Source organism: Ambystoma mexicanum, chromosome 7p, assembly GCF_040938575.1.
Source record: "Ambystoma mexicanum isolate Mex_15411 chromosome 7p, UKY_AmexF1_1, whole genome shotgun sequence".
Taxonomy (NCBI): domain Eukaryota; kingdom Metazoa; phylum Chordata; class Amphibia; order Caudata; family Ambystomatidae; genus Ambystoma; species Ambystoma mexicanum.
In genome coordinates this window covers 939,161,524-939,175,146 of record NC_090939.1, presented here as the reverse complement: position 1 = coordinate 939,175,146, position 13,623 = coordinate 939,161,524, and the positions used below count along the sequence as shown (strand labels likewise).

Here is a 13,623-nt window from a genome sequence, read left to right as displayed (position 1 = left end):
ATCACATTCAAGTAAATGGAACCCTGGGCAGTTTCACAGGTATAGTTAACAACTGGAGATAGTAACCAAGGCACACACTCCATAGCCTGGCAGAAAATTAATAAACCAAGACCTGTGAAGGTCTAGTGATTTAAAGAGAAATATTTGCATGAAAGGGAGCTTAGTTGAGCCACTTCTATTTCTATAAAAAATGATGCAATTTTAAATGAACAGTCACATTCCACCAATGACCTTGTGCTGAAGCGAGTGAACCCTGATTTAGATGCACCCAAATCATTCAAGGGAATTTGGGGGGATAGTTGTCCTTTTAGAAAACCATCATTTTGGGTTGGTACATTGTGAAGATGAATCAATACAATGCGCATTATAAATTGGCAGCACTGATTTACTAAACTGAAGCCTGTACATTTTGATACAATGCACCAGTGCTTGTATTTCATTTACATGCATATGGCAGAAACCAATCACATTACAATGCACATATGAACACATTGCTATAAGGAAATATCTAGCAAATGTAAGAAATGTGAAATGCAAATTTCTATGTAATCTTTCTCGGATATGAATACTTGGTGTTGATAGTGGAGAAAATAAATGCCAGGTGATTTATGCTGCATATGTGCAGGGAAAGTATAACCTAGCAGCATGTAAGGAAATGTAAATGGCAGTGTGCTAGTTAGAAATACATGACTCAGTATAGTATTGCTTGATTCATGGAATTATGTATTCATGCAAAAGTAGTGATATTCCACAGGTAGGTAAGCTCTTCTTTTTGTTGACAAGCTATGAGCTATTGTGTTGACTTCCCCAGCATTAAGATATGGGCCCACCTTTGACGTGCATCTTTTACCAGAAATAAAGTAGTGTATACATTCAAGCACTCTTGTCCCAGAATGTTGGGGTCGGAGTGTACAATCGGGGTGTTAAATCAGTGAGTACACCTCAACAACATCAATTTTTAAATACACAATTATATTGGACAACTCCCATGTACCCTCAGCATTGACAATGCTGGGTAGGGCTGATTGGCGTCATAGCCCAAAACATCTGAAGAGCCAAAGGTTGCAGACCCCTGGTTTATACACATATTAACCTAGGAACAACCATTACAGTGTATCTATTATTGTTGTATTCATTATAGCTGCTGGTCTGTTCTGAAATGTACCCAGACTGTATTGTATTGAAACTATTCTTTCCCTTTCTCGTGTACCGTTAAGCGCCATGCCACCTTTCAGAGCCTGGCCGACAATATAGAAAACGCCATTCATAAACTAAATAACATTGTCGAACAAAGAAAGCTGCTATGAAGCAGAGCAACAAGTTCATCAAAGCATTGCTATTCTTTAGAGTTGTGCATACAGTCTTGAATAGGTGTTCAATGCATCAAATGAAAACACTTCTTTACAGTACCTGGAGGCCAGCCCTGTGACTGAGAAGGTGTGTTCTTCTTAATCAATATACCAACAAACATTACTCTGGATGATTAGAGAGTAATGACTGCATCACGGAGGAGTGTGGGTTACCTGTTTCAGTTGTCGCTGTTTTATGGATTTCAGGCTCTTCAGGCGTTCCAAGTATTTCAGGAAGTGGCCGTGTATCATTTACAGCTGGAAAAAAAGAGCACAATTGCATAGGGTTGAATGTGCGAGAAAACATGCCCGTTTCTTAGAATGTCAAAATATTAACTTTGAGCACAATATAAAGCAGAAAACCGAGTGAAACCTATGATGAAAGAAGGCGATGATGAAGGCAATGAAGAGTCTGATGGCGGTACAGTGACAAGCCGGCATCAGCTTACATGCATTGCTAATGCATTAGAAACAAGTATTGACCAATAGTTAATTATTCTAAAATTAAGGAGCCATCAAGAAATAACAGCAGCAACATTCCTTTCTGACTACCAGCTGATGAAAAGGCATGCTCTGCTGAAAAGCTGCATCCTTAAATAACGTGAGTGAATGACCGTTAGATGAGTAAAGTACAAAGCAAAAGATGGCAATGAACTGTTTCTTGGGTTCATAACCAGATCCAGAAAATCAGCTCCTGTGGAGAAGAACAGTCAACGATGTTGCAGAAGTTGTAGGCACCAAGCAAGACCTTCGGTTGCGCAGCACAGTATTGCAGCTGCAATAGTGAACATAGTGATGCAGAAGGAAGCCAGAAAAAAGGTGCAAGTAAGAGTGTGGAAACGTGGTTACCCAGTGTGGTCCCTAACAACTGGAGGGCACTGGAAAGTATGGGACCTGTGGTTTCCTGGTCGCCACTACTGGGAGCTGTAGAGAAATTAATAGCCTTCAGAGTCACATAAGGAACACATTCGGTAATCAGAGGTCGCTACTTTACAACTTTTCCGAGGATATCATTATGCCTCGCACTGAAACCCACAATATAGACCATGGTTTAGCATGTGCAAGGAGCCCCATTATGTTTCGTTGTAACTATTGATTTTCAATTTCTCTGACCACACCCTGGCTTCAGCATGGTCTTGGCGCTGTGAAAGTACATCCAGATGCCGAACGGCTTCTTCCCCAACCACAGAGACTTACACTGGCTTCCAATAACTGCTCACGTCAACTTGTAGACAGACATTTACAGAACCCTCATGGCCAGGAAACTGGAATAGCTGCCTGCAAACTCTCTTTAGGGCACCAAAAACTAATCCCAAGACTTGCTTAGTCTCCTGGAGGCATTCTCCCACTACATTCTCAGAATCCCCCTGAATCTCCCCCCACACATGGACTTGGAGGACAGAGTGTGCCAATCTGGCCAATAGTTAAGTACCTGCTTCCAAGCAGCACCTCCAATCCCAGTCATTTTTGCTAGAGAATGTGTGCTCCAATCTGAGATCTTTCTCCCAACCATGGATTTTCTATAGAAGTATTGAAATCACTATGTACTTTTTTTCCGCACACACCTGATCTCAATTGTTGCTATGGTGCGTTTTCAGTACTTACCCTTACTTTGTATAGAGACTGCACTGCTATTTGGGGGTAGGTTTACACTCACCGAAGTCGAAAAATAGAATAATTTTTTTAAAAAATAACACGTTCTTATACTAAATGTGTCTCCATTATTTCTTCGGCTCTATGATCACATCCAGTTTCACCAATACTACTGCGTTCATGCTACAGCCTTTATTTATTTATTTTGGCATGTATATAGCGCACTAAGCTCGGGGGCATCATTATTATTATTTTTACAATGCTGCCTGTGAGATTTCTTTGCCTTGGATCAGAGGCAAACAGAACACTACACTGTCCATCAGCAACCTCTTTAGAGAGTTTATGTTAAACCTTGAATGTTTAATTGTCGACCTACATTATCCATGGAGAGAAAAATATTCAACTCTGGGGGACAATTTAAGAGTCTAATTTGCATTCATTGCACGGATAATGCGGTAAGATTCAATTAGAAGCAAAAGGTTTATTACAACCTCTATATAGAGTGCACCTATGTAGCCAGATAACTTTGAACTATACTGCATCACACTATTTGGAACAGCATGTCATTTATCATAAAGAAGACTATCATTCTGTACCTTCGTAATAAGCAGCAAGCCTGGGTGGACCAGTTTGCAAAAGCTCCTAACTTCACAAATTTGGGAGTATTCTGGGTTTCATGATTATTTACAAATTTGGGTAAAAATGGGTTTGAAAGTTAATGCCACTTAGCTAGTACAACAAACAGGAGTCTAAATGCCATGGCATTTGCTGTCTGCTTGGAGCTGCCACACAGAAAGTATAATAAAATATTGATTACATGAATTAAAACGGAAAAAATATGTAATATTATTTAGACCGCCTGATGCTCTGTTCATGCAACATACCACTAGACCCAAGAATCCTCCAAGTTTAGTCGTAGTTACAAAATATAGCAATGCAGATCTATGCACACGTTCACACCACCAAACTCCCCCACATCATCAGACTCTTGCAGTTTTCGCACACCCCACCCCTGACTAACCCATTATGCATTTCACCCCTGACGGACCCATTTTGCATTTTGCTCTCAGTTGACACCTGCCTCAACTTTCCTGGCTCTTCACATTGTTTCCTGCCTTTATATTTCCAATCCTGCACTGTCTTCCAAATCCGCTGCACACCTCATCACCATAGAGTTGTGTGCCAAATTACAAGTGTGATTAATGATGCTTCAAATAAGAGTTTCAACATTATTATTGAGTATATATAGTTGTTATTGGACGTTTATATAGTACACCACCACACATGAACTGTATTCGGTTTTTTTAAATCATAGGTGTTCATATTGCTCAGTGGTTGTCATTTTATTAGTCTTATTATTATTGGTGATTTATATAATGCTTGATAACAGACTCCTCCAGCGTCTAAGCACTCGAACTGGGAATCCCATGTTGCACGGCATTGTCTTGTTCCCAAGGTGAGCCTATTGCCCCTGAGCAATACTCCCAGCCTAACCATGCATGAAGGAAAGGTTGTATTGGCCCTGCTCGAATTCAAATATGTGTGCTGCTGCCTACAAAGAGTAGCTGCAGAAGGGAGTGCCCATGCTGCCGTTGGCTACGGCAAGTATAAACCAATGAGCAAGAATTGCCAATGGCAGAAGACATACCTTTATAATTTATTCTTATTTCATCAAGGCCTCATTTCAAGAGCTATAGTTTAAAGGCTAAGAACCGTGTTGGGTTGTGTACCAGCAGGTACTTGTTCGTTTTTTCCCAAAAATGTCTTGGTTGGTTGAAAACAGAAAAATAAACACTAGGACACTAATCTTATCTGAAGGAGCAGTTTACTATAACACTTTATAAAAAAGTGTTTTCTCATACAAATTGTATGTATTTATACAACTGAATGTGTGCTCAGAACCAACATAAGAGTAGAGAAATAGAGTCTAAAAGGAAAAATAGTGAAAGTTAGAATAAAGCTACAATTTCCCCATGTGACTTGCAATACAATTAAACAAACTACACCATACTACACAGTTTAATGTTCGTATGTTCCAGTTGCACCATGTAACATTATCTGCTTTCTCACAGAGTTTATGTACATAAATCATATGTTCATTTAAAAAAGGGGCATGTATATCTAATGCAGTTGCTCATTATCTGTTTCCATAAGTCCACAGGTGCAGTTCTACATCAGGCAACTGTGTTTATTGACGCATTCAATATTTTCTTTATTGTGATACTCAAAAACACGTGATGAGGGCTCACTTGAGGGGTCTGGATACAAAGAGATCTGTATAGTAAGCACATTGGCCCACTGTGCCTGTGATCCCCAGGTGAAAGATATTACATGAATTACCTGTGACCCATATGTGACGCATGTCTTTCTAAGTGGATTATTTATCCCACTTTACTGTGTTACTGGAATTGGACTCTCTGTCCTCGAGTTTGCCCACACATGTCTACACCATTAAAAATATTTTATTTTTGTACTTGTATTCATTTTCCTCCTGGAAATTTTTAATATAACACACGGCTGGCAGAATGGGACCGAAATTGACTGACGACGTGTAGGGGAATAGTAAGATGTCCTAAGAGGCGGGTAAGGCAGGAGCAGTTATATGGTAGGCATGCCTCATTCATGATTATGATCATGGGACAACATTCATAAAGTTATTACATAGTTAACAGTCAGAGCCTTGCCTTCGCATTATAATAACTTGAAAGAACAAAAGTAAGCACTGTTTCCATTTCCATTCCCTCTTAGTCTCACTTCACTGTCATAAATTAAATCGTTCGCAATTACCAGATTCCGTAGAAGCGGCCTCTGCACTATCTGGTTCGAGGCTGGAGGCAGAAATGAACTTCTCTTCATAGAAAGCTGGTGGAGAAAAAAAGCCTCTGCGTCATTTCCGGGGCTCGACATCGCGCGCAGTGGCACGTTCCACGCGCGTGGGGAAAGCATGCGTAGAGCCTGACAAACGCACTTCTGATGTGACGCAAAGGGTGCATCTTTGACCAGCACGTTTCAGAGTAGAAGCAGGCAGGCGCGATGAAAAGCAGTTGCGTACATTGGTGAGGTACAAAAGGAAAAGATACTGTCTAGGGGGCAAGCAGTTGTAGAAATTAATCTCAGCCTGTAGCTATGCATGTTTAAAAGATAGATGAATGGACAGATACAGAGATGAAGAAAGAATGAATAATGAGTGCAGCCTAATAAGGAGTGCAGCCTAATGAAAAGGTGCGTGGGCAACTTTGAATAATTGACGTGAGGGTGAATTGAAGCAGATGCAGTGTATGCTATGATGACGTAACAAAGGTGATAGCGTGTTACCCGTGGGTGCCCTGGCTGTTTCCAAGTCACCAGTAGATGTCAGGGTAGTGGTGGATCTCTGACTTTTTCTTTCTGCAGCTAAGAACAAACATGCATCATGATGCTACCATCCTATCTCGAATAGCGCGCTTGACAACAAGATGCACACTTGGCAAGAACGTACAATCGTTTGCAACCCCTGGATCTCGGAGAACATAGCCGCCAATTTGCTTTCATGCCCAAGCATTGGTTGTCTAATCAACAATCCCAGCTGAAGCTGCTGACAAACCCTGCTGAATGTTTCCACTAAAATGTAAGAGTATTGCTCTCACTGAAAAATTGGGTATTTTCGCGGACACACACATATTATTGCAAATAACAGCTGGTTCACAGGGAAACCTTAAGCAGTAGTTTATTGGGGCCCAATCATTAATGTTTACATACTGTGAATAATAACATACTCTAGGTATAAAACAAGCAAACACTAATAAAACATTGATGCTATACAGTTGATATACTGCTAAATTGCTGTTTGTGAGGAGCCTTTTCTCAGTTACTAAAGGAATTCCCCCCCAACCACTTTGCACGTGGGGAAGTGGTTTGATTGGTGAGGGGGGGGGGCTTGCCAGTTGGGTGGGCGGGACTGAGGGGCAGAGCTAAGTGTTGAATAATGTGGGGGCCCTTAATATAGGATACAGGCTACTTTGCATAAAAAAAAATTGCAGTCTGGGAACATAAGAATGACCACCAATTTATCAAACATGCCTGAGCATGCCATCCACACTGGCAGTAAAATGTGTGCAAAGCATGAGACATATATGCAGCTTTGGACCATTTTATTGCTTGAGTTTGGGCTGGCCTGGTTAGAAAAGGGTGACTTTCAGAGGTAGTTTGACAAGTTGTTGCATATTACTACTGGCAAATTTTGATTTGCGGCAGACCGCAAAAGCACAATGTTATGGAGATTCGATGCAGAGTGCTGCCTCATCTTGGGATGCAGTGGGGTTTGGGGGCAGTGGGTGTTGGGTCTTGGGTCTACACAGAATGACGCTTGAGCACAGCTCTGTCTTGTTCCAGTCCAATTTTAAAGTTCTAAGCTTCAATTGGGCACGGTTGAAAAAGGTTGCAAAACCTACCAAAATTTGTCATGAGACTGCCTTGCTTGGCAACAGCTATAATAACAGGTTACTTTTAATGATAATAATTAGCTGTACCCAGCATATCGTACTCACATTTGGGCTAGATCTATGGGCTGTCCAACCAAATGTCTCTCTCGTTTCTCTGGGTGAGAGTTATGTTGGTGGGTGCACGTTTACTAGTGCCACTCCTTCCATTATGGATAGCATTGCAATCAACAGAGACGTGATAGAGTGATTTCTCCCAAGGTATACCGGGGATCCGGGGGTCCACCTGACTCCGAAAGGCCCCAACGCCCTTCCCCAGAATAAATGGAGGACTCAGTCAATGGCAAGTTAGAACTGCGGTTTATTGCAAAAACCAACGGGGATCATGCAAGACAATTGAAATTCTCCAGTACTTCTCGGCTCCATGGTGTGTGATCTGTTTTTGTACAAGTATGGCGTCATCACCTGGGCCCTTCCCCGAAAAACCTATCATCACAGAGGATTGGGTATCGAGAGTTCTACTACCTGTAGGGGTGCCCTATAGAGGTTATTCTACTGGTCCTTGCATGTCAGTTTCTCTGCAGCTGGTCCCCTTGTCGTCTGGGGGCTTGGAATGTGTCTGCGTATCTCTGACCTTGGCTATGAGCCTGCTTCGTGCTGTGTGCAGCCTGAATCAGCTCTCCTCGACCCAGGCTCCGTGGCATTAGGAATTTATGTAATTTTCCTAAACATTGTAATGTGGTTTCTACATTGTTCATGTTATGCTAGGTTCCCTATAGGTTAGTCGCATTTGGTCCTACCAGGCTGCATATTTTCTGCTGTAGTTCTATAGGCTTATTGGCTTTAAGCGTCAGCAAGCTTGCTCAGGTTCTCTTGTGCCCTGCGGTTCTGAGTGACTGCATTTGGCTAAGGAGAAAATGATAAAAGCATTGACAGTATGTATATGTATCTGTCCTCTAGCTATAGAACTGTGCAAGCAAGTTCTTCGTGTATGTGAATGTGTGTTTGTGTAATGCGGTGCAGGACTCCGAATACGGCTAACACTGCTATGACGTGGTGTCACTAATGACGTCAGCACCGTGACTTCTTGGTGCTTAGTCAAGACTGTACATATACGTGTTTCTGTCCACAATCTCTGTTTCTTCTCCTAGACCTGTGAAGACGAGTATTGAATTCAGTCTGTATCGCTGGCTGAGAGGATACCTTTCTGTGTACTTGTCAATCATTGATGCACTCGGGATTCGTCCAAAATAGGTTGCGTGGCTGCAAGCGTTTCTGGCTCTTCGTCTTGATATGAATTTGGGGGTTAGGAGGGGCATTCTTGGGACCCTCTCTTCAGAAGAAACAGAGATAACTGAAAGGAGGAAGAGTGTACTGTGTTTTTTTTACAGTTCAAAGTATAGGGAGAGTAGCTTCGGCAGAGGAATCTGCCATGGTAGGACCATCCTGGTAAAATACATTGTTATCATGCGTATCCTGCAGGAATGTTGCTGTTAGACTCAAGGCCCATTGTCCATACTAAGGGTGGGAGAGCAGTGTGTATGAACTTAGATGAATATCATGTACACTATGAATTAGAAGATTCAGTCTTGATTGCATGTCTTCATGCCAAATGTGTTTTGAACTATATTTAAACTGTATACAACGGGAACACCCTTAATGTTGGTTTCATTAAATTGCTCCATCCGGTTCCCGTTTAGTATGGAGCACCCTCCTGTTCTATATAGAGCAGTGTGTAGGTCAGGTGGAAATGGATAGTCTCGTCACGGAGTGCTGGGGTTCTGACAGACCTTATAAGGGACTAGAAGAGCAGGCTGCACGGTCTACAACTCAATTTTTTATGTTCTTTTTTATGTTAAATATTACTCCTTGTGCACATTGTAACAAATGCAAGGGATCATCAGCACAAGCAACCAATCTGTGGTTGGCATGCAAAATTAAACATTGTCATGGCACTCACAGAAAAAACATATAGGGCCTTATTCATGGAACGTTTTCCTATGGGATTACGCCATTATAAAACACTTCCATGAATCAAGCCCATAATTGGTTTTGATCTGAGCATGACCTTTTTCAAGAGGCAAGGACACTTTGAGAGACACATGGGTATATTATTCCCAAAATAAGATATGAAACAAAAAGGAATTTTAAAATTGTACTAACATTGTAATGTGTCTCTTTAAAAGTTACAATGTTAATTTCTATTGATCATTTACATATTGTAGTCATAATAAGAACTTAACACTTGTCTTTGAAGTACATCATCAAAACTTAGAGTAACCTCTAACATAATTTTATGATATAAGGCAATAATTTGAAGATGGTCAGCCTGGTACATTACTATTGTAATGTTTTAAAATACCCCTATGAAAAAAGGAGAAGGACCAAATAGCACCAATGGGCGTTCCTGGTGGATTTGAACAACATTGAACAGTATTTTGTGACCATTAGAAGGACCACAAATCTTTATTGTGAAAAATGAAAGGAGCACAATGCCCACTATGCGTGTGATGTCAGCACGTGGAAGCGTAACAACGTTATCACAGAACTGTGCCAGAACTAATAGAGTGTTGTATAGAATGAGACTAAAAATCCACATGTGTAAGTCTACTCACCAAACAGACAGAAGTAGCAGACTTCAATAGGTATAATTATGATGTGGGTGGACAACCATACACCGAACAAGTGTTCAGAAAAGAGCTGCAAAGCCCATAATGACTTTCTTATTGTGGGCGCGTGATGATGTTATTACGCGAACGCGTAACAGTGTCATCACAGAGTCGTAACCAGAACTAATACTTCTGCCTTCTTGGTGAGTAGATTTACACACGTGGATCTTTAGTCTCATTCTCTTCCCAAAACTTCCTCAACATGGTACTTTACAGGTCCTCTCTTTCGGCCTCATCACGGGGTGGGCAGTAGTCTGTAAATGCAGCAGTAACGCTTTTACCGCCACATTTAAGGGTCCGCCCAAACATGAGTCTGGCAGCATTTACCCCCAGCTTGAAGCTGGGGGTAAATGCGCCAGACAAATGCCCATTCTCGTGGTGCAATTAGCTGTTAAGACGGATTTCTGAACTCTGTCCTGGTGGCGCAGAAGTTCAGAAGGCCAACCTAATTACTTGGAACAGGGTAACCTCTGGACGAGCCAGACCAATCAAGGTAGCGATCGCGGCGGTCAAGACTAGGTCTCAAGAGGGGTGAGGGTGACTGAAAGCCCGCAATGAGCACACAAAGCAAGAGCGCTTACAAACTACTCCAAACAGTTGTTATATCAAAAATATATACACATTTATTTTAAGGCCTTTAAAACAATGACCGTAGCGAGAAAATCACAATACTAAGCCAACACATACCATATCAACACAATATATATACAAATACGACAGTCGCAAGCATTAGAGGCACGAAATGTGTAGTCCACCTGCAAGGGAAGGAAAACAGGCAGTGCGATAATGCTTTAGACTCAGTTCGCCTTTAGAGGCACCTAACTAGATGGAAGTCCGAGCCCTGCGAAGAGTGGAGCCTTGTGCTCAAAGTACCTGCCACGCCGGTGCCAACGGGCAAAAGGAGAAGCTCTTCGGAGGAAGTCAGGCAGTTCGGGTTAGTGCACAACAGAAGGAGAACAGGTTCCGCAACTCAAGCGCAGCCTCCACAGCGAGCAGAAGCAGAGCGCGAGTACGGACAAAAGGGTGCTGTTTTTACACAGCGGGGAAAAGCAATGGGCTACTGCAGGAGGGCGACCAGATCCTAGCTATACTACTCACCGGTCCCCGATGCAAGCAGACCCAGGCTTCTCCACGTTAGTTTCAGCAGCTGGCAGGTTCAGAAGAGCAGGGAACGCCTCGTAGTCGTGTAGAGCAAAAAGACGTCCCAATCGACGAAACCAGCACAGTTTGTTGCCGCAGCAGGACAACGGAGCGGCTGTGTGTATCCGAGCCAAATGTACACTCCTCCCTTCAGACTTGGGAACGCCAAGTATACGAAGCGTGGGAGAGTGACAAGGACTCGAAATACAACACAACCTGGCGGCGGTTACAGAGCAGGACTCCCTGGTAAGCTGGTCAGTCAACTGGATGGCCCAGAGACACTTCCGAAGGCTTACTTGGCAGGAGATGATGAAGTCGCCGGGAATAGCTGTTCCTGCTATTCCAAAGGTCGAAGCACCAGTACAGGCCTTCTGGTTCGATCAAAGGAGGAAAGGGTTTCACAGGACGACAGCAGTGCAAAGGAGGATTCCTTCAGCGGGTCATCAGCGATTCCTCGGTCCAGCCTCTTGGTTGCAGGATACTTGGCTCCTGTATTCCTTCGTTCGTGAGAACTCAGGAGATCGACATGGTAGTGGTGTTTCCAGCCCCCTCTTATCCACGGTTCCCTTCGCGCCAAAACGGAGGGGAGCCAATGGGAGATCTGCTCATCAACACACATACCATACGTGGACCAATCACGGACCACGGTGGTCCCAGGCATTCACACTACCCCAGACTCTCTGGCACCCAGGATGTGTATTGGGACCAGACATCCCAGCCCACACCCTGGAGGCACACAAACGACATGTAGAAGCCCGCGAAAGCAACCACGTTTCGCGGGAAAGTACATGCCCAAATAAGGAAGGCCCCGGGTCGCTCGACCTGGGGAAGGTGAAGGGAGCAAGACGGTCAGTGGACAAGACAAAGGAGCCTCGTGGTCTGGCCATTTTGGGAGCCAGGCCACCATTTTGGGTTCAGTGCGAAAAACGTGCTCAGAACGCCAAAAGGAGCTCAAAATAAACAAAACGATCGCTGCCACCATTCCAGTCCCTGAATGACTTGCACCGATCAAATACCATCCTAAAAGAGTATCTAGGGCCTGTAGAAGGCTAGAGACCCAAGAGAGCTGTAACTTAGCTTACAGTGCCCTCTTGTGTCATGTTGCACTAAAGCCGCAACACGATAAAAGAAACTACGGGAAACAGCGTTCCCCGGTACTGACTGTCTTAAGGGCATGTCAGTTTCCCCGTAAGAAAAGAGCGAAATCCCAGAGGAGTGCGGCAGAAGGCTGCACTTCTCTGGCAAAGTCAAGAACAAGGTGAAAAACAACAGCAAAAAGTTTAGGGGTTGCCACATGGAAGGAAAGTTACCTACAATTATGAAATCTTTCCTAACACTCGCCCCTCCCAGACTATGGACAGGGGGAACTAATCCACCCCTGGATGAGTCTCTTGTTCAGGTCGGTTAAACATTCTGGACAACCCATCAGCATTGCTATGTTGGACACCTGGCCTATGCTCAATAGTGAAGTCGAAGCCTTGTAGACTTATGGACCACCTAAGCAACTTTGGATTCTCCCCCTTCATGTTCATTAGCCACTTTAACGGTTTATGGTCAGTCTGCACAGTGAAGTGGGTCCCATAGAGGTAGGGCCTCAGCTTCCTTAGGGCCCACACAACAGAGAAACATTCTTCATCTACCGTGGACCATCTGAGCTCTCTGTCCTTAAGCTGGCGACTAATAAAACCGATAGGGTGTTCCTTACCCTTCTCATCTACTTGTGATAGTACAGCTCCTATCCCAGTGTCAGAGGCATCCGTCTGCACAATAAAAGGTCTTTGATAATCAGGGGCCCTGAGGACAGGGGCCTGGCACAAGGAGTCTTTTAAGCCATTGAAGGCCTTCTCACACTCGTCGGTCCAAGTTACCTTCTTGGGTTTCTTCGGAGTTGTGAGGGCAGTCAGAGGAGCAGCTATGGTGCCATAGTCTGCCACAAAATTGCGGTAATACCCCGTGAGTCCTAAGAAGGCTCTCACTTGGGTTTGCGTAGTGGGGGTAGGCCAGTCTTGTACTGCTTGTACTTTACTGGGTAGAGGCTGTATCCTCCCTCCACCTACTTCATGTCCAAGGTAAACCACTGAGCCTTGTCCAATCTGGCATTTACTAGCCTTTATGGTCAAGTGGGCTTTCTGAAGAGCCTGGAGCACAATCCCGAGGTGTTTCACATGGTCTTCCCAGGTGGCACTGAAAACTGCTATATCGTCCAGATATGCAAGACAGAATTCGTCCAACCCATTCAACACATGATTCACAAGCCTCTGGAAAGTGGCAGGTGCATTCTTCAACCCGAACGGCATTACCCGGAATTGGTAAAGGCCGTCTGGAGTAGAAAATGCTGTCTTCTCCTTGGCATGTTCTGCTAAAGCTATTTGCCAATAGCCAGCAGTGAGGTCAAACGTGCTGAGGTACTTGGAGGCACCCAAAGTATCCACCAGCTCATCTGTTCGAGGCAAG

The 13,623-nt window shown here is 43.6% G+C and overlaps 1 protein-coding gene across 1 annotated transcript in view; it reads right to left on the bottom strand.

The window, feature by feature from the left end:
* ABI3BP (ABI family member 3 binding protein) overlaps positions 1–13,623 on the bottom strand; it is a 1,926,231-nt gene that overhangs the window by 939,256 nt on the left and 973,352 nt on the right. Inside the window, exons 11-14 of the mRNA XM_069637268.1 lie at positions 6,258–6,335; positions 5,730–5,804; positions 2,199–2,273; positions 1,524–1,607 (exon numbers count right to left, since the gene is read on the bottom strand). Of these exons, the coding sequence (XP_069493369.1) occupies positions 1,524–1,607; positions 2,199–2,273; positions 5,730–5,804; positions 6,258–6,335 (312 nt within the window). The remainder of the gene's footprint in view (positions 1–1,523; positions 1,608–2,198; positions 2,274–5,729; positions 5,805–6,257; positions 6,336–13,623) is intronic.